We start from the raw sequence: 22,123 nt of genomic DNA on the forward strand, positions 1-22,123 counted from the left end.
TATGGAAGTTTTTCATAGATGTGGACTCGTGTTCCCCATGATTTTTCCTATCACTGGCGATATCCTCGAGTGACTGTAGTTGGTCTGGTCTCACAGATTGGATTCCTTTAATCTTAGGGCACCCTTAGTGGCCAGATCCTTCACGAACCAGACGATTGATTGCAAGTCCAGAATTGTTTCTAGCTCAGCTTGCGCTGTGTTGTGCCTTGCTCCAGTTGTACCAAGAGTTGCTAATTGCTGTACTTTTGTGAGGCTCTTTTCTATTAGTCTTTTTAAGTACCGCTTCCCACCATGATGTCAATTACTTATTACTTTTATGTCAGAGTTTTGTTTTTGACAAAAATATTTTGATGACATTTGAACATTTTTTTGCAATACTCTTATTGAAAATATTTTATTTTGCCCTACATCTGATAAACCATTTTTTAATATTTCATTTCTATATTACTCATTACTGTATTGATATTACTTATACCTACTGTTTGACTCGTTTTAGAAAAATACCAATAAAAGTGTGTTATCATCTGCAGATTTTGTGTTAGACAGAGACGAACTAGAAAAACTTTAATCCCAAACAAAGTACCCCACATTTTAAATACTCCAAATAATCCTTTAGGAAAAGTTTTTACAAGAGACGAATTGACTCATATTGCTGACTTGTGTAAAAACACAATGTCTTATGTATTTCAGACGAGGTTTATGAATGGATGGTATACAAACCACATGAGCATATTAGGATAGGTAAGATTAAACTAAATTATAACTAACTTATACGTTTAATTTACATAATTTTAGCTACATTACCTGGAATGTGGGAAAGAACAATTACAATTGGATCTGCTGGAAAAACTTTCAGTGTGACAGGATGGAAATTAGGATGGGCATATGGACCTGCAAACTTACTATTTAACTTGCAAATGATCCATCAAAACTCTGTATACACTGGCTGTACACCAATTCAGGTAAGGCCCTTTTAATTAATTAATATGAAAATTTCCAACAAAATTTTAAAAAATATATTTTGAAATTTTTACTATCAATATCTGTTACAGGAAGCTGCTGCTATAGGATTTGAAACTGAACTTGCTCGTTTGGGAACGGACGAATGTTATTTTGTTTCTATATCAAAGGAATTGGAACCCAAAAAGGAATTTATGGCCAAATTTTTGCAAGAAGCTGGAATGAAGCCTATAGTACCAGAGGGTGGTTATTTCATGTTGGCCGATTGGACTCCTCTAGGTAAGAATTGAAAATAAAATTATATATGCTTGCAACTCTTACTTTTGGGTAGGTGTTAAGTCGGATTATGTTGCGGCGTTGCCACATATCTCCGGTACGCCTTTCCCTATCAAGTAAAGTAAAATCACGATCGCAAATCGCTTATTTTTAAAATACTTTTTTTTTCGAAAAGATAACTAGATAAAATCATTAGATTCGTTTCTGAGCATCTGAAATGGAATTATAAGGATATTGTTAGGGTGTTCATATTTTTTATAACGAGAAAACGCCAGTAATCGCGATAATTTAAAAGCTCAACTTTTTAACACATGACGCGCGATAACTCAAGAACCACTTTAGATATTGAAACTTTTTTTTATTTTAAAGTTCGGATCTTTTACAAGATGTTTAAATGAGAAAAATTTGATAGACTTGTTTTTTTTTCATTAAAAAAAATTAAAAAACCCATCCATTTACTTTTAGTGCATATCAATTTTCAGCAATTGTGTAACTTTTTTATTTGTAAAGATACTATATACTGTCTGCCGAGAAAATATAGCCAAAATATTAAGAAAGTTTTTGGAAAAAACTACAGTCAATTGTTTCTAATGGATTTCGAGGTATCGATTTTTGAATTCAGCGTTCTAATAGCGCGACCACTGTCGAACACCAACTGAATTCCACTTATTTTTTACCAAAAGTGTAAGTGTTTCTGACTTGCACTTAAAAAATCTACAAGCTATGTACGATCACAACCGCGATCACGATCAGGGCAGCGATAACATGAGCGATTATTCTAGCACACATCAACGCGTTCACGTTCACCGCCGTACCTATGTAGTATGCCACCTTGTAGGTATACATAGGTACAAATTAAAAATGTAAATTATGTATACCAAAAAAAACATTCTTAAATATTTACCCACAATATTGAAACTTAAACAATAAAAAATGTCTATCTACCTAAAACAATAAAAATGTGTACAGGGTGGGTCAAATTCGACGCTTTTAAATGGAAACACCCTTTTCTATAGGAGATAGACGAAAACTAATATCGGTGTCTGGAGCTCAATTTTCATCAAAAACATGATGGTGAAAACCGCATGTATATAATATCTGTTACCGTTTCGGAGTTACGGGGTGTTTTTCAAAAATGTGCATTTTTAACAAATCGCTGTAACTTTTTTGCTATGGAAAATTTTGTATTTCTATGAAAACATTTCCAAAGCACTTTTTTACGTAGAATTTAATGGTTTAAGTATAATGTTTTTAAAATTAATAATTTAAGAGTTATCAATAGAAAATTTGATTTTTTATTTGGGACACCCTCTATATTTTTAATTAACTGAAAAGAATTTAAAATTACCTTTCCAAAAATATAGCACACTTGATATTTTATTATAATCCTCTTCGAAATACAGAATTTTTAAAAGTTTGCCACTTAACTAGTAGGCTTTGGACCCCTTATTGATGATATGCCCCTCTGAACACTGAAGTTATCAACAAATTTTTACAGCCAATTACAAAAATAATTGAAAAGCTAACTAAGATCCCAGCCGTTGGCCGTCGAGGCCGCCTGACTTAGTGCCCATGGATCTAATCCTATAGATATATTTGCAAAAAGGTTCCTTATTCTTCCGTATAATCTAGACAAGAATTAGCAATACGTAACAGTTATAAGAGGGTATTCACCCCCCACTTCACTCATTCTTTCACCCCTACTGAGTTAATGAATTCCAAGAAATGTTCAAAAACTGCCCTGTATGTCCATAACAGAAGACGGTCGATATGTCGAACACCTGTAGCAAAATCTCATGTTTTGGTTTGCTATTTATTTTTATTGTTATTAGATATAGTTTAAATGTGTTGATGTTGGTTAAATATATTTTAAATTGTTATAAAATTCTGCATCTCTCATAGCAAATATTATTTTCGTTTTAATTGATGCTCACAGCTAGAATTTTTTTGTATTACAGCCGGTGCCGTTCAAAGCCTACTTATTTAAAGCGGACGAATTTTTATATACTCTATATCTCGAAGAGAAATCGAGCAAAATATCAAGTGTGTTATATTTTTGGAAAGGTATTTTTAAATTCATTTCAATAGATTAAAAAATTTCAAATTTTCTGTTGAAAATTCTTAAATTATTAATTTTAAAACAATTAAACTTAAACCATTAAATTCTACGTAAAAAGGTGCTTTGGAAATGTTTTTATAAAAATACAAAATTTTCCATAGCAAAAAAGTTACAGCGATTTGTTAAAAATGCATATTTTTGAAAAACACCCCGTAAATCCAAAACGGTAACAGATATCGATATGCGGTTTTCACCATCATGTTTTTGACAAAAATTGAGCTCCAGACACCGATATTAGTTTTTGTCTATCTCCTCTAGAAAAGGGTGTTTCCATTTAAAAGCGTCGAATTTGACCCACCCTGTACATTTGTACCATCCAAACCAATTACAACTTCAATTATGCCCCAAACTTTTTATTTTTAATTCTATTATTTTTGTAGATATTTGGTATGCTTTTTTGTAGCTGCAACCGTTCGACCGCGACGAATCACGAACCTGCTGTATTCCCCTCCACGTCTTTTAGCAATATGCACAGATTCACGGTTTATTTCATACGTTTGGCAATGTATACCATGATAGTAAGACCCATGATTACTTATGGAGCAGTTGCCTGGTACACAAAACTAGAGCAACGGACGGCAAGGCTAAACCTATGCAAAGTCCAGAGACTAGCATGTGTTTGCATCACAGGAGCCATGAGAACCTGTCCAACAGCAGCAATGGAGGTCATTCTAGATCTAACACCACTGCACATTGTCATTGGTAGATATGCCAATGCGACAATGATTAGAATGGTCACTAACGGAATTAGTACTGGGAGAATTGTCAGATCAGGGGCTTGGAACACCCTCAAAAAGGAAATACAACTCATGCAACTCCCAGTGGACGATATGCCAAGAACGTACAACTTTGACAAACATGTCAATGTAGTATTGAGCAATAAGAAGGATTGGAAGAGCGAAACGCTTGCCCAGCAGTTAAAAGACCATACCATAACTTGGTATACTGATGCTTCCAAAACCAATACGGGAACAGGGATCGGAGTGTTTGCGCCGAGAGCTAATTACTCCGAACCAATGGGCACTTACCCTAGTATCCTACAGGCAGAAATCTACGCTATCGAGAGATGCGTACAACTTATCTTAGATAGGAACTATCGGAAACAAGAAATAGCCATCTTATCTGATAGTCAAGCAGCGTTAAAGGCGATCAACTCAGTATCAATCGATTTGAAATTGGTCAAAGAATGCATAGAGAAGCTGAATAAATTAGGCAAAGAAAACAAAGTCCTCCTACACTGGGTGCCTGCTCACCAAGGGATAGAAGGCAATGAAAAAGCAAATAATCTAGCTAGGAAAGGAGCGAACACTCCACTAACTGGACCAGAACCGTTCTGCTTTCCAGTGGTAACCAACTCAAGGCGGAACTCAAGAACTTGAAGATTCCATCCGCAACCTGGAATGGAAATCTGAACACTCGAAGACACTCGAAGAAGTTTCTGAGGGCTTATGATCAAGAAAAATCACAGATCTTTCTGAGTAAGAACAATCTTCGGATTGTCACGGGGTTTTTAACAGGACACTGTCTCCTCAATGGACACCTCAGTAGATTGAAACTAAGAAGAAACGGCGAATGCAGATTCTGTGGGAAAGATGGGGAAACACCAGTACACCTCATCACTGAGTGCGCCGAGACGACAACCATTCGTGCCATGAATTTTGGTACGACTGATATTGGAGATGGAGAACTACCCTCTATAAAACCGTCCCAGATACTGGCTTTTGTCAAAGCCCTGGGACTGTATGATGAGTTATGATTCAAGAAAGGGGGACACAATGGATCTGTAAGGTCGAAGTGATTAACCCCCCTCCCACTCATTCTAAATTCTAAAAAATTCTACATACGGAAATCTGGACCCAAAACTCAAGGACTGTAAATATTAGGACTGTTCGATCGCGTCAAATCGCCGTTATCGTAGTCACCGTGGATGCTGACGTCACGCAGGGACCAGCGCTCCACAGTGCGGCGGATGGTTATTCTAGCGGGACAAAATCTCAGGAGTGATATTATATGGTTGGTTGATAAAAATGTATCGAAATACAAAGAATATATACGACCAAAAAATAATTCATGCAATTTTATATCAATTGGAATGTCTACTATTTATTCTTATCTGTACACATTGGCTTATTTCTAACCAAACGGTTTTGTCCCGCTAGATTTATCTTCCGCCGCACTGTGCGCTCGTCCGTTAAACGCAAAAATAACTGTCACTGTCTAAAATCTTTAGCGCAAACTTCAACTCGGTCCCTAGAAAACGTAAAAAAACTTACAGTACAGGAAGATAGGAATCGAACTATCCTTATCTCTATAGTATTCTTGCCCAAAACTAACCTTTGCCAGCCCTTAGAATGATGAAATGAAAATGACCTCTGAGTAGGCATAGAAATAAAAGAATTTCTATATTTTTTTCTATATTCTCAAAGTTTTTTATATTGGCAACTGTAATAAAAACTTCATAGTCTTTTACTGGTCTATAATCAAATAAACATCTGTATCAATCTGTTTAAATTGGGGTCACAAAAACAAATAAAAATACTAGCGATGGGAACTATCGAATGAATTAGACTATCGAATAGTTACTGAATGAATGATTTCAACTATCGAATGGTTTTATTCGAATAAAATCATTCATTTATTTGTATACTAAAGCATGTGACAACCTCGCCGTGCAACTAAATGGTTATCGTTGAGCCAGAAGTATCGAATCCTTTTGATAAATAAAATTTAGTATTCGTTTGATTTTTGTGTACGTCAGTGCATTATTAGTTCTTCCAAATTTTTATAACTTCACCTTATAAATACTGTGCTATTTTTGCGTTTATTAAAATATTTAAAATACTAAAATAGTAGGTTTTTTAATTGACGATTGTGTGCGTGTGCAGGTGTCAAAATTTTTCCCAAAATTTGTGTGATTTTCCGTAGCCCGATCTTTCAATTATTTAATTTTATATGGTATATATGGTCTATTTTTTAATGGGAAATTTTGAGAAGTAGCAATTTTTAAGAGAGATGAGATGAACTTAGAATTAATTTTAAAAATAGATACATATTTGTATTTTAGATGTTTTAATAATATGAATTAGTTGAACTTAATAATCATATTTAAGTAATGTGGTTAAGTAAATGTGTGGTTATCGAACTCAAACTATGGGGTGTGAAAATTAAATTGAAAGTTTTACACGTGCCAATTTAAAAAAAAAGTTAACGATATTTGTATTTTGTTTATGCTAATTCTCTTACATGTAGATTTTTGCGAAGAAATATTTCATTTATTTTTTAAAGTAAATGCCAGTAAAAGTAAATATTATTTTTAAATAGTAATATAAACTACCTAATATAAATAATTTTAATTTCTAATTTTTTATTTATATTTTTCTTCTATTACACTACATGCTTAGAAAATTAATAAATGTTTATATTTCATGATTTTAAAATTTGTTGTTAATATAACAAATTAGTTTTGTAATTATTATTATTTAATAAACCAACGTTGCCAAAAAATTTAGAGACTATATTATTTTTAAATAGGATCTAATATAAATAATTTTGACATCTAATTTGTTGTTTATATTTTGCTACTACGTAAAAAAATGTTTATATTAAATTATTTTAAATTTTGTTGTTAATAGGTATAACAAATCATTACTGTTATTATTATTTTTTATTAAACCAGTCTTTGCTTAAAAACATTAAAAATAATTTTCCTACATCCAAAATAACAAGTATTATTACAGTGTAACAACATAATATTAATAAAAAAAATGCAAAATATATAGACATACTATCCCTAACTAACTAAAGCCAAGCAGTAATATTCTTTGCTAATATCAACTAATACCAATATATGGCAACAGCGCCCTTCATAATGTATTTTCTGTGTAAATACTAGCACCTCAATAAAAAAAATAATGTGGCCTTATCTTTATATGACTCCGCAAAAAATCAAAGATGCCGGCTTCTTTCATAGCATTGCCACCGACCGCTAACCGTTAATTTTTTATTATAATCGATCCTGACGAATAAATGAATTTCATAAATGAATGAATTTTATAAATGAATGGTTTTTGCTGCCGAATTACTAGAATACAATATTTCAAGGCAGATGACGCATCTATTCGATAATTTTTATTCGAATCGTTTTCAACGAATGTTTTTTTACTAGCTATCGAATTATTCAAATGAATTGCAACTATCGAATGTTTCGATAGTATTCATTCGATAGTTCCCACTACTAAAAAATACTAGAATAGAAATAACATTTTAATTAAACCTTCGTTAGGTGTTTACTTTAATATCTTGATAGTAAAGTCAAGTTAAATTAAAACCGTTGGGCAGTCCATAGATAGCAATAACATATATAAAGGAAACTTTGGATTGGAATACTCGGCTTGCCGCCAAAACTTATAATTGTTTTGGAGCGCATACGTTGTAGGGCGCTGCTATAGCGGTTGCTAAGAACAATCGCAAACAAGAACAGATATAATTTTCTCTTGTCAAAGTCAGAATCTTCAAAAATTATAAAATCTTTCAAAATTTAAACCGCCCTCATTAAAAAATACCAAAAGGTGTTTAAAGCGTCCGTTTTCAAGTAATTATTGCTATCTTGAGATTTTAACTTAAATTTTATTTAGTCAAACACGGTGATAATTGTGAAAAAGTGGCATTAAAAACTTAACAAGCTGTGTGATCTGTGAACAGCAAAATATTTCGTGGATCGTGGCATAACGTCAGTTTATAATGTTTCATAGGTATTTCATATATTTCCTTCTATAAAATAAAGTTTCTTATATGCAACACATCACTCTATTTTATTTAAAAAATTAAAAGAAAATAATAATAAATTTGAACAAACAATATTTGGCTACATAATTCCGAAAAAGGCCGAACCACTCCGAAATTAATAAAAAAATAGTATTTACATTGTCCTTATGGGCACTTTCCATTCTAAACTTGTTTCTTTTATCTTTAAGCGATAATAAACTTATTTGATAATATAAAAATATTTTCTTTTTAGAATCAAAGGTTAATCTAAATTCGGAAAAAGACAAATACAAGGATTACAGATTCACAAAGTGGATGACGAAAAATGTTGGTTTACAAGGAATTCCACCAACCGCTTTTTACAGTGAAGAACATAAACCTTTGGGAGAAAATTTTGTGAGATATTGCTTCATTAAGGTGAGAACAGTCACAGTGAATAAAGAACATTTAGATGAGTTTTTGTATATTTTTTTAGCAAGATAAAAACCTTCAAGCCGCTGCCGATCTTTTACGCAATTGGAAGTCTGGCGCCAAATTATAAAAAATCTTTTAATGTGTACATAGAAAATGTTACCTTATTGATATTTGAAATATATTATATTTTTACGTTTTAGGGCGCTTTTTATATTACACAGACACACTTTTCTTTGAATTTTATCTCAAAATGCCATGAATGTGATGAACTAATTTCCAAAATCTCCTCTAAGCCATCTCTTTGCGTCTCTTGAATCGTTTCCGTATGTTTTTCCGTATCTATAATATAAGAAAACATTTACAGGGTGTCCCACTTAAGATGGATACAAGCCAATATCTTGATTGTTTGTTGAGCGACCTTTTTAATTTTTGGCAGGAGGCTGTATGGCTGTAAGACGTACATTTTGCCCAGGGTAAGAAATGCAATACCTCATAGACGTACGTTTTAATGGGGTTTGATATTTTTCGGGTCAAGAGTAAACTACCCTTAGGACAGTATAAATATTGATACAGTGTGTGTTATTAAAATAAGACATTTTTATTTTTATTATTTTTTTAACTACTTACGACGCCACTGGATGAACAACTGGTTTATTAGCAATAACAATTATAACCAATTATGAATTAATAATCGATATAAGTTTTCAGATAGCTTCCATGATAATTAAGATACGATACAAAAAAACTAAATATTTTCAATTTATTTTGTTTACTTTAAAAAATTGTTTTTTAGGTTTGCTAATACAAATGAATAAAATGAGTTTATTGAGGAATATTTTTAAAAATCTAAATAGTTATTTAGTTTATTAGTTAATAGTGATTGTTTACTATTAACTTATGCTCTAAACAAAGATTTATAAAACTATAACGAACTAAAAGTCAACATCTTCGACCATCTTTGACGAAACTTAATTCGATTATTAATTGATAATTGGATTTAATTGGTTATTGATAATAACCCAGTTGTTTATCCAGTGGCGTCGTAAGTACTTAAAAAAATAATAATAAAAATAGAAATGTCTTATTTTAATGACACACCCTGTATCAATATTTATAAAAATTAGAACTTAAGTATCTTAGGTAAGGAGGATTCAATAGAATTTATCAGATTTGAAATAATAACTGTCCTAAGGGTAGCTTACTCTTGACTCGAAAAATATCAAACCCCATTAAAACGTACGTCTATGAGGTGTCGCATTTCTTACCCTGGGCAAATGTACGTCTTATAGCCATACAGCCTCCTACCAAAATGAAAAAAAATCGCTCAACAAACAACCAAGATATTGGCTTGTATCCATCTTAAGTGGGACACCTTGTATGTAATGATTCGGTTTTGTTTTAATTAGTTATAGCCTTGTATATGAATTTTTAAAGTAGCTCAACCTAAGACGTTTATGGATGTAAAGCACCAGATGGCGGGGCGTATTTCACAATCTTTTACTACAGAAAAATATTTTTTGTTACTCTGAATTTTGAAGCGACCAATAAAAACAGAGAAAATAAAAATCGATAATTTTCGGACTGTGCCAATTGGTTACTAATCGACCAGATACTTTTTGTCTATTAGATATGCTATAAAAACTGGTAATTATATAATTCGACCATTGTAAATACCCGACAAATTTCGCAAGGCTGACGAGGCCGATGCTTTTCACTGATAAGAAAAAAAAATGTTTGTTTAGATAATTTTCGAGATATTTTTTCTTTCTGAATGCACATTTTTAGAGTATTTTATATTCTTTGTCCGCTTGATCTATTATACTGGTTGCACGTATCGAGGTTCTGTTTCTTCTAGTTTTAAAAAATGTTCTTATTTCTTTGTAGTTGTAGTGGTTGTAGTGTAAAATTAGATTAATTTTATTAAGTTTAATTATAATGTTTAGTGTAGAATACCAGAAATAATTTAGCAGTGTTTTTATAGTTTATTATTTTGCAGTTAAGTAGTAGGTGAAGGGATAATTTGGTTATTTTTTCTTTTTGTTTGATTAATTAGTAAGTTTGATAATTTTTTCAGTGTAGAAGTGGTTGAAGTAGTGAAGAAGTAGTTGTGTAGTGTTTTTATAAGAGATTATATTAGTTTATTTTGTAGATGAGTAGTAGGTGAAGGTATTTGGGTATTTTTTCTTTTTGTTTTTCTTCTAATTGTAGTAATTCTATTAAGTATTGTGATAGATACACTATATCTTCCTTCGTTGAAAAGTGCGTTATCATATAATTTTGGTTTTCTCGTAGTAGAATATACGAAAAAAAAATCTGATCAAATTTATTTTAAATTAAATTAATCGAGTTTTATTAATCAAATTAATCTAGTCAAATAATAATAATAGTTAGTTTCTAAATACTATACAGGGTGAGTTTCCTACGATGTTCTCTATGGGTATCTCGGAAACTACTGGAGATAGAGAGTCGGTTAAATGGGGAAAAAATTGCAGTTTTGTGGGGTCATAAATATGCGCCTTTCGGATTTTTCGGAGAGATTCAAGGCTTACTAGATATTTCGAAAAAAACAAATTTTGGCTATTTTAAAACTTTGTCTCTAATTCCATTATAATCTACCGTATGATCGAATAAAAACGACGTCAACGATGGCTATGAAATGAAGATCGCTGTCATTTTATATTTATGTAAAATTATATGGGAAATATCATCGATCGTCATTTCATAGCCATCGCTGAAGCCGTTTTTATTCGATCATACGGTATTTTAGACAAAAAGTTTTCAGATAAAAGTTGTAGATAATCACATACCTAATGAGTTTGTGTTTTTTTTTCTAAAACCTGTCATTTTTGACATATGAAACAAACATTATGTTTTTTTTTAAATGGAAACCATAGTTGGCCATGACTTCATAAAAACCGCCATTTTTTAAGCTTTTCAGCGATATAGGTATAATATGTTTTTTTCGAAAAATTACAAGTTATAGCCAATTCCTTTCTTTCTTGGCTAATTTCCATACCAATAATACCATGCCAATTAGTTGGCATCAAAAATAATAAAAGTTTCATGTTTTCAAAAAATATCATAAAATTCTTAAAGCACTCAATTTAGAATAAAATAATCTAAGAATGAAATGATTCTTTTATAAACCTGCATTAAATCAAATTAAAATAGGTATGTAACTTTTTTTTAAATATTAATTAACAGCAATTAGCATTATCATAAATTATAAATAATGTACCAACATATCGAAATAATGATTTCTTTGTTAATACGGTTTAGAACTCTTAAAATAACAGGCAAAAATAATCCACAATTTACAATAAAATAAAAGTTTCGTTTAAATTTCTTAATCAGCTGATCACTATTAAAGTTCTCAGAAACCCTGGCTATATTATTACATTACTCTGAGGAAAATAACGAAAATAATCGATATTTTTGACTCCGCCCCGAAAGGTTCACGATTTGTCCTCCAGTTGGCAGCACATTTTGTCTAGTCGGTTGGGCAACTTTAAGAATATATAAACAAGGGTTATAGCTACCTAATTAAAGAAAATTTCAATGTTTTGTTTCCATGTTACTTACTCATTATAAGTACTCGTTCAATATTTTTTTGACATGAAAAATAAAAACTTATATTAATATTATCTAAGTTTTTTTGATAGTCCTGGATAAAGTATAGTGGTGTTGTTCACTTGGATGATATATGATAAACATAAACTTCATCCGCGTGAATAACAGCCACCATTATATGCTCGTTGAATAATATATACTATAATCTGTGATAGTGTGGGAATAAAGTATGTATACCTAAATATTGCACCAGGAATATGTCCACCATAGTTTGGAAGTTGTCCAATATGCCTGTGATAGATTTCAGATGGTTGAACTAACACTGGAGGGTCTGGACGATCAATTTCTACTGGAGCCCATTCGTTGCTCAATCTTTTGCGGTAGTTCGAGGTAAAGTCACAAAGGGCGCTGTTCGTCATGGCTTCGTTGGTTTTTCCGAATGCCGCATATCCGAAGGGCAAGTGACCAGTAAATCCTAATTTAAAATGGAATTTAATACCAGAAAACTGTAAATATATGTTCAGTAAACATGGGTAAAATTTTTGTTATCTTCAAGTTGATGGTGTATTTATGTTGCTCTTATTCAAATGTTGCCTTACTTTTTCCAGATCCAGTAGTATACCTTCGTTGCTGCATAAAAGAGTTATGTAGACGTTCATACGACATTTTGCTTGTGATTCTCTTTACAAAATATTAAATAAATAATCGTTAAAAGTTGAGTTTTTGTCAGCTGTCATAGTTCATAAGTCTCTGTCATATGTTTTTGAAAATAACATTAGGAAAACTTTATGTAAATAAAATAACTAAGCGTCCAATTAAAGCAAAATTGTTGAATTTTACCGGAATCGATTCATTCCTCAAACTAGACAACCCAGAGTCTCAGAGATTGAATAGAATAGACATATCAGAAATCATGTAGATAATTTAAATATACTGGATCGGTAAAGTCTCGCTTTGGGTGCGGATTTTCCTGTTTTTCGAGGCAAAACGCTCAGTACAATAAGTTGTACTGGATATAAAGAAAGAAGAGCACGTATTTTCAGAAGTGCATGAAATAAGTGGTTATGTAATAAACACTTCGCATTTTTCTCTCCCCGACTTACAAGATCGCCTTAACGATTTTCTCATAGTTTCTTGCCAATATTGTATAATAATTATCTTACAGTTATCCTATATGGAATGGGTAAGTTTGCAGTGCTTCTTGTAGACAATGTTTATTCTCTTTAAGACCTCCCAAGTAGCATTTTCACGACTTGCGACCATATGTTGGATTAGTTACACAACGTTGGATTAGTTACAAAAAATAGTTAGCTCCGTACCTTGGGTATTAAAATAAATGTAAACGTTGTTGTAACGTTGTGCCGACGTTGAACTAGTACTACAACAAAGTAAAAGCTGCGACGTCGAATAAACGTTGTCTTGTAACCTTTTTTGCTTAAGTGATCTTTAGGTGATTCGGATAACGTAGTTACAATGTTGGGCAATAAAGAGTTTTCCGACGTCACTTTCAGGACCGATTCCAACGTTGCGCAAACGTCGGCGTCGTCTGTTTTACTAATTCGACAAATTGTTTAGATTTCCTTATTCTTACGTTGGTAGGACGTCGAGCCACTACCTTAAATATATCTTAAATTTTCACTTCATTGTTCTGTTCAGTCAGACTGTGTTGTTAAGTTTTTTAATTAAGTTCAGTGCTGTTTTTGTTTTTATAAAAAAACTTAATTAAAATGAGACGTAAGAAAGGCACATATAAAACTAAATTTAAATATTATACATCGACATATTACCTATACTTTATCCACTCCCTCGTTTATTTAGAATATAGAGGGCGGCACAAGCTAGACTCTAGGATGACTAAATTAGGCAATCTTGCGACTAGTATACTACCTGTTAAGGCTGAACTGCGACTTTATTAGTCCAGTATGCGACTACTCGAACTACTCCATCTTAATCTCCAAAACAACAAAGTGAAAGCCGCCATGTTGTTGAATAAGAAAATGTTTCGTTCCTAAAATAGCAATTCCTGCATTTTGAATACATTAACTTGAAATATTTGACCCTAAACAACCCGCGGAAACAATTTTTTTTCGACTGCGAATAAATTATTCTCATTTTACTAAAAAAAAAATCAAGAAATTTTTTAAAACTTCTTTAATTTTAAGCCCCATTAGTATTTTTCAAAGCAGAAACAATACATTTATCAATAAAGTTGTTTGCGTTTAAATTTTTTGCCTTGGGTAACGAGTTACAGAGTTGGTTAAAGTGTTTCAATAATTATGATCTTCAAACATCCTCCACACTTTAATACTTTTGTTTTGTTTTCCTTTACTGCCATCTGTCATATGTCTCTAACTGAATCATAAAAATAATATTTTTACTATAATTATCATATTATTATAGTTTTGTAGGTATTTCTGTGAATTAGGATTTTAAACAACGTTGCAGTTTGTACTAAATTAGGCTGCTAGCCAACGTAGGTATCCAACGTCGTTTCGACCCAAAAATTATTCTCCAAACTAGTGCAGACTAGGGTTGGCACGAGGTTGTGCCGACGTTGCGCCCCGATGTTTGGTCGCGTGACACAACGTTGTCCCGATAATATATATCATATAATTTAATGCATTTCTAAAGTGTGTGTTACTTAAGTGGAAACCAACTAAAAGCGCAAATCAACAACCTGGAAAAGTCCATCTTTAACTTGAAATGGGGATCCTTTAACGGCTAGTCATCAACTCGAGGGAGGAGGGTCACGGTTAGGTCCTCACAATAGGAACTGACCTCAAATCCAAGGAGGCAATCTATTGGAGGCAATCACTTCCTCTAGAAAGTGGGACGTATCCTCTATTATAGATACGGGACAACACCGGTATCAGGTCTAAGGAGAGACCAAGTTAAAGAGGTGGAGAAAATGGAGACAGATCCTCCAGTCTCCACCTGACCTGTCCCCTCTACAACAGGGGTATGATAGGTTAAGGACTGTGCAGTGACTCAAGGAAGGTAGGCACAATAGATCTTTGAGGTCGCAATGATTACCCCCCCCTCTTACTCATTCTACATTCTACCTCTGTAAAATTGTCTCTGATACTGTCTTTTGTCAAAGCCCTTAGACTGTATGATAAGTTATAACTCAACAAACGACCACACATCCTATACAGCACATCAAATCACATTTACGATGTGTTTACATTATTAGATGTAGACACAGGGTGACACAATTCCCCCGATGTAAATATGCTACGTTTACACATTGTAGTTCAACACATATACATAAGGTTAAACGTCCGCCTCACAATGTAACCACAGTATAGCATTTACGTATACACAAAGTAAGGGATACACAGTGTACCGTAGGATACACAGTGCTTGTGTATTACGTTAAAACTCTGTTTACACATTGCAGTTGTGACTACCGCGTGTATACGTATGTATTTTGCTTCGTATATACATCTTGTGCTAGATAAAACTACTTCTTATGAACGAATTTAGGAAATAATACAAGTTTTGATGCCTAACTTTTCGTTCTTTTTAAGAAATATTTATTCAATGATACCAATTATATCTTTTTAGAACGAAAATTAGGAAGGTAAAACTTTGTATTTTTCAAAAGAATCTCGATCGTTTTTCTTCCATAAAATGGATTTAGTGGTAAAAGATAAAATTCTTATATTTCTTTATATCATGAAACGCAATAGCGCAAATAACACAACAATAATAATTATTTACACTGCAGAAACCAGAAGTAAGAAAACACTGCAAAAGAACAGAATTTGTATCAAAATGTATTAAAAATATAAGTAACTAGTATAACAACATACTAAAATGGTAAACACTGGTATATCGCCACGATATGGTGGACCTCGTTTAGTCATTTTTTTCTCCTCTTTTCCCTCCAAGCAGTTGGTTTGTTAGCATACTCATTCAACAAGCACTCTGTTGGACTTTGTTGTATTTTATTTCCAGATTAACAATCCCACCCTTAAATTTTATATGAAACTGATTATTGAATATTGAACATATCTGTATATTCACCCATCAATAACTTACCAAATATCAGTGTAAGAAGTTCTTTGAAGTGTTTAAATCTTTCTTTCTCTGGTCCATTTAGATTTTTATTATTTCCAAATTAAAAAAAAATATATTGCAGAGCTAACCTCTTTATCATTATACGAGAATATTTGGAGTTTTCATTCAATGGAGTCAAAATTTGGTAAATTGGGTAACGAGTAAGGGAAGAGTCGCTGCTATAATATTAATAATACGCTTAGAAAGGTGTAAGAATGTAATTAAAAACTTGTGCTTACCTTAAAATCTGTTTTAAACTACACACAAACAGAACATTTATATAGAGCTTCCGAATGATAAAACAATAATGGCTGCTAACATACCACTCCTAGAAAGGAGAAAGGAGAGAGAACACATAAGATACACTTAGTCGGTGTATCTACGCTAAGGCTGTCCGCGCGTGCGCACACCTTCATTTCATGCTAGAATGTAGACACAACAGTACACTATTACAAAGTGTCTATATAGAAATTTATATTATGTGTATACGTCACATTTTTACAAGGTGTGTACTATAGGCACAACTATGATACGAAGTTCACACATACATATGACATATACATTGTATGTCTCATATACCGACGTCAGATTTCATCATTTTAATAATTATTTGTTACGTTACAAAAAACTTTTTAGAATCTTGAGTGCATACGGTATACAACTAGTAAACACTGTATCACACAATTCTATCAATATAAACCTGCGTGTATCTCATATGTATATGTTAGAACTAGATGAACACTTAGGTTCACTTTAACATATTTGGTTTCTCATGTGTCTCCCTTGTAGAAACGTAATTTCATTTGGACGTGCTGTATGGGATTATAACTCAACAAAGGGCGACACATACGGTTGAGGTACAAAGTGTGTTAATTTTACCTGATTTTAAATATTTTTCTGGGTCCATATTATCCGAAAAGTAAGGACTTTGCGAATGATTCGGTGGTGTGATTGGTGGTTCTGTCATTGGTATATTCCTTAGTAGGCCTCCGCATTCTGGCCTCACTTCTATCAGAGGAAGTTTAAACTCACTTTGTGTCAGCTGAAATAATAGCTAATGAAACTTTGCAATAAAGTAAGTTACTAATTTACCTCTTTATCTTCTAAAGTCTTAGGATCCCATTTATTGTCTTGTATGTACCCGAACTTTACAATTTGATTCATAGCAGTTTGTCGATCGAATTGCAATTTTTCAAAATCGGATAACGCTTCTGTAGCTTGTACGGTGTATCTTTGTCCAAATTTTGCATGTTCTCTGGGAACGAATCCTTTTTAGAAAAAAAATGTATAATTAATAGAATAATTAAAAAAATAGACATATTGTACCTTCATATCCCGGAACCATAGGATGTTTATAAATTGTATCTCCTTGTCTCTCATTTACTATATCTATATCCCTCACCGCTGGTCTAAAAGTCTAAAAATTCAGAAATTATAATGGAGGAGCCCCTCGTTTTATGCGGGGGTTACGTTTTTTAAATACTATTAAATAATCAATTTTAAATACAATTTTTCATGAAAAAAAAAATGAAGGGTCCAGGGAGTCCTTATCATGTTTTCCCCTGGGCCCTTCAAATGATAAATGAATTTTCAGTTAAAAAATTAATATCTTGATAATGTGACAGTTTTAATAACTAAGGAATCGGTACTTACTTTATAGTCATCTGCTGTTCTATCGGAAAGAACAAGTTTTTCGGCATGATGAACTGTAGGGTCCAGTAAGACTTTGTGAGTTGTGGTAGCATATGTATCACCAATTCTGTATTTGTATTGTGGACAAAATCCAGTGTATCTATAAAATAGAAATATTTTTTTGTAATAGGTAGTCGAAAATTTGTTTGTTACAGTGAACATGGATGAACATCGAATCCAAGGTTAAATAAGGGACTAAGAAACTCAATTTTCTTTATTTTATTTATGACAAAAACGATTTTTGTTCATTTGCATAAAAAATAGCAGTTTTATACTTACCCTGGAATGAAATGAGGATTTGGCGCAGCGATTAACTCCATATTGATAAAAATTCATTGAATTATACGTATGATTTAGAGTCCCCCAATACCTCCAATTTTATGAAAAATTTACGCGATAAGAATCACAAAAATTGATTTGACCTGTCATCTATCAATGCCTAATGTCAATTAATTGGTCAGTGAAAATATACAGGAGTTTTGGAGGGATTTTTTCTAACATAGATTATTTTCTGAAAGAGCTACCTTCCAATAAAAAAAAACTTAATTTAGACTGAATATCATTAAAAATACATACTTTTTTTAATAAAACGTTTATATGAATCTATATCAATAAATTTATAACATAATAGAATCTATACTAATATATAAAATCCTTAAATGACTGACATACTGATTAATCACGATCCTGCTCAAACCAGAGAAGCTCAATTTTGGCATACAGGTTGATTCTAGGGTGTAGAGGTTCGATAAGAAGGGATTTTTCGAAATTACAGTTCCAAGAGGGTGAAACCACCCCTCAAATATTAAAATATTTTCTATTTAAAAAACTGTCAAGTTTCCGAAAAAAACGCTTAAACGCGTATATTTTATTTTGTTTTTTTTACATATTTTAAGATTTTTTAAAAATGTATACAGGGTGTTTCGAAAAATCTGGTCATTGATTAATCACGATCCTGCTTAAAGCGCTTGACGTAAAAAGCTGATTTTTGATTGACAGATTGACTTTAGGGTGTAGAGGTTCGATAAGAACGGATTTTTCGAAACTCGAATTCTAAGGGGGTGAAACTATCCCTCAAATATTAAAATATTTTTTATTTAAAAACCGGTGAGTTTTTCGGAAAAACTCTTAAACACGTATATTTTATTTTGTTGTTTTACATATTTTAATATTTTTTATAAATTTATACAGGGTGTTTCATAAAATATGACCAATGAGTAATCACGATTCTGCTTAAACTGCTTGACGTTTAAAGCTGATTTTTGGCAAACGGATTGACTGTGGGGTGTAGAGGTTCGATAAGGAGGGATTTCTCGAATCTCAAATACCAAAGGGGTGAAAACGCCCCTCAAATATTACAATGTTTGTTATTTAAAAAATGGTTAATCTTTCGGGAAAACACTTGGACAAGCATAATTTATTTGGTTTTTTTACATATTTTGAATTTTTTTATAAAATCATACAGGGTGTTCCATAAAGTTGGGTAATTTCTTAACCACGTTTCTGCTTAAACTGCTTGACGTAAAAAGCTTATTTTTGGCAAACGGATTTTTCGAAAGTCAAATTCCAACGAGATGAAACTACCCCTCAAATATTACCAAGTTATATAATAATATCGCCATATTGTTTTTTCTCATGCTGACATAAATGTGAGAAAATTTTATCCAGTTTGTATGTTAATGGAAATTCTTGCTTTGCTTTATCATCACCATTACAAATGATTAATTCGACGCGAAGGTACACGCTAGTATACTATAAAATTGTTTAAGTGATATGTTCAAAAGTCAATAACAAGGAAACGGTTGGTTTGAGGTACATTGTGAGTATTTCGATTTTTGCTTAGAACTGAAGAAGGAAGAATTGAAATATGCTATAATATACACGGGGTTCTATTTAAAAAAATGAAACTTTTATGTACCACGATTTTATGGCCGCTGTATACTTAAATTTATTACTCGCTAATAGATATTTAAAAATCATATAACTTTTATATTTAACTTTTTGTTATACCTCCTATATTTTACCTAATAATTGATCGTTACAATACATAACAGCGACCCTGTATATGCAGGCTGAAAACCACTAATCACTATGAAATGTAACCTATATAGACATGTTTAGGATTTTTGGGCGTTGTCCATAATAAAATTCAATAAATTCCTAGAGACGCCTGTATGTGGGCCAATACCTTTTATTATACAAGCGCTTTGTCTACAGATTTAAATGATAACTATTTTTACTGCTCCATGAAGAATTGTTAACCTACTTAAATTGACGTTAGCTTTGTAATTAACACCCTATAGAAGTATACATTGATGTACTAAATCTTTTAATTATTACTTAGTTGAAAGATGCGTTAAACGTATTTTTTATCAACGACGACGGTTTGTTTAAAAATTCAAGGCCGACTAGGCAACAACATAATTAGATGTGAGTAATCATGTTAATATGATGTTTCCATTAATATGCAAATGATAATATTAATGAGTTTAGAAAATTTGAATATCGGTTTAATGTATTTATGCTATTAGATAAGCGAGATGCCACAAATTTTCTACCTTTACTAACAATAATTTTTATTCATAGATTAAAAAAAATAGTTACACACATATTATGCTATGTAAAATATATTAAAATAAGTTGTTTAAGAAAAAAATCTATTGTATAGTCTGTCCAAGGAGTAAAGGAAGCATTTGACAGACGACATCTAGAAAATGACGGATGAAAAAATTTGCCTGTTAATTAAAATGACAGACATAACTGTTGGGCAGACTATACCTTTTTAGTTAATACTTTCAACTTTGAACATTAGAAAAATACCATATGATTGAAAAAAAAACGGCGCCAAGATGATGAAACTTTGTACATAGATGTAAGGCAACTCAGCTAAAACGTTTTTTGTAATAATAACAAAAAATCAATTGTTGCAAACTTCTTCGCATCCTGTATATGTTTTAACTCGTTTTAAATGATTCTTAAGCGGCCCATACATTATCAAACAAATTGCGCAACACAGGCTGTTGCGCAACGAGTTGCCAATGTACGGTAGTGTTTGATGCGTTGCGCAATTGTTTGATGAGTTTCAAGAATGTTTGAATTCTTTGTATGTTCACTATATGTGTGTGTTGCGTTTTGTTGTGCAATATTTTAGTTCTTTCATCCAAATTCTTTGTTTTCTTTTTCGTTTTTGTTATCATCGACATGATCTAAGGCATATACGATAATAATTGACGCAATGGCAATTGAGGACATGATTGTTTCTCGAACAATGCACAAGTCTTAATAGAAAGTTTGATCAAAATTTTACCAAGTGCATCGGTGATGCAGTTGTGCAACGCAACGTTGCGCATTTCTTTGTTGCGCAACTTGTTTGATAATGTATGGGCTGCTGAATCAGTTGCGCATCGCTTTGTTGCGCAATTTGCTTGATAATGTATGGGCCGCTTTAGATATTTACTATAATTTCAGTAGGAACTAATAACAAGCCGCATCCAAGAACAAAACATGAGATTTTTTAAACAACCAACACTGGTATTCTTGGTACTATTATTATTGGTTTGAAATAATCATAATAATATATTATACAGGGTGCGCCATAAAAGTAGCTCCCCCCTATACCTTTTTTATTTTTTCAAATAAAAAACGAGATTTGGTATGTTTGTATATGTTGGAGGCAGATGCCGAATTCGGCCTATGTCCGAAACAATTAGACGTATGGCGATTTGTCCATACTAAACTTGCCAGATGCGTGCAACTTCGTGGTTATAAATAGTCTTTATATAACTTCTTTGCGGAGGTGGTTAATATTTTTTTGGTATAATATAACAACAAAAGATTAAACACCCTTTTAACTTTGTGGATATAGGTAGGTATATTTAATTATAATCGCCATATGTCAATTATTTCTCTCTTTTTATTATCTGCCTCCAACATATATATGACATAAATTAGGATTGGCTGACGTATTCAATTCTTTTCGGTCACTTCTTTCGGTCACTTTTAACTTTTGAATAGCACACTCGTTATTTTTTTACTTTATTCGATAGAAAAAAAGCGGTTCATAATGACAGTATTACGTATGTGGTACCAAATTATTCGTAAAAAACTGCTTTTACCAAATATGCTAATGAGGACAATTTGAGATATGATTAAAAACACGATTTGTGCATTTTTAACCGGCCAGTACAAGACACGAAAAATATTAGACGATCAAATCTATTTTCCATGGCTCCATGATTAAAAATTAGCGTTTTTAAAACAGCCCTG

General features: G+C 32.2%; 1 protein-coding gene and 1 pseudogene across 1 annotated transcript; one reads left to right on the forward strand and one right to left on the reverse strand.

The window, feature by feature from the left end:
* LOC115885537 overlaps nucleotides 1-8,732 on the forward strand; it is a 9,481-nt pseudogene extending 749 nt beyond the window's left edge.
* On the reverse strand, nucleotides 8,698-18,303 carry LOC115885538 (UPF0605 protein CG18335). Its single transcript, XM_030904494.1, has 7 exons — nucleotides 18,137-18,303; nucleotides 17,819-17,957; nucleotides 17,492-17,582; nucleotides 17,258-17,433; nucleotides 17,045-17,207; nucleotides 12,341-12,578; nucleotides 8,698-8,872 (listed from the first exon to the last, which is right to left on the reverse strand). The coding sequence occupies exons 1-7, from the start codon at nucleotides 18,175-18,177 to the stop codon at nucleotides 8,803-8,805; spliced, it is 918 nt and encodes a 305-aa protein (XP_030760354.1). The 5' UTR covers nucleotides 18,178-18,303; the 3' UTR covers nucleotides 8,698-8,802.
* Nucleotides 18,304-22,123: the final 3,820 nt, after the last annotated feature.

The sequence above is a fragment of the Sitophilus oryzae genome, unplaced genomic scaffold (genome assembly GCF_002938485.1).
Source record: "Sitophilus oryzae breed Bouriz unplaced genomic scaffold, Soryzae_2.0 scaffold_396_pilon_pilon, whole genome shotgun sequence".
Taxonomy (NCBI): Eukaryota; Metazoa; Arthropoda; class Insecta; order Coleoptera; family Curculionidae; genus Sitophilus; species Sitophilus oryzae.

Excerpts from the sequence above, each read along its gene's own strand:
- LOC115885538 (XM_030904494.1), bottom strand. The coding sequence starts at position 18,177 with ATGGAGTTAATCGCTGCGCCAAATCCTCATTTCATTCCAGG. Across the intron at positions 17,958-18,136 it reads AATCCTCATTTCATTCCAGG|ATACACTGGATTTTGTCCAC; the intron begins GTAAGTATAAAA and ends TCTATTTTATAG. Across the intron at positions 17,434-17,491 it reads TATGGTTCCGGGATATGAAG|GATTCGTTCCCAGAGAACAT; the intron begins GTACAATATGTC and ends TTTTCTAAAAAG.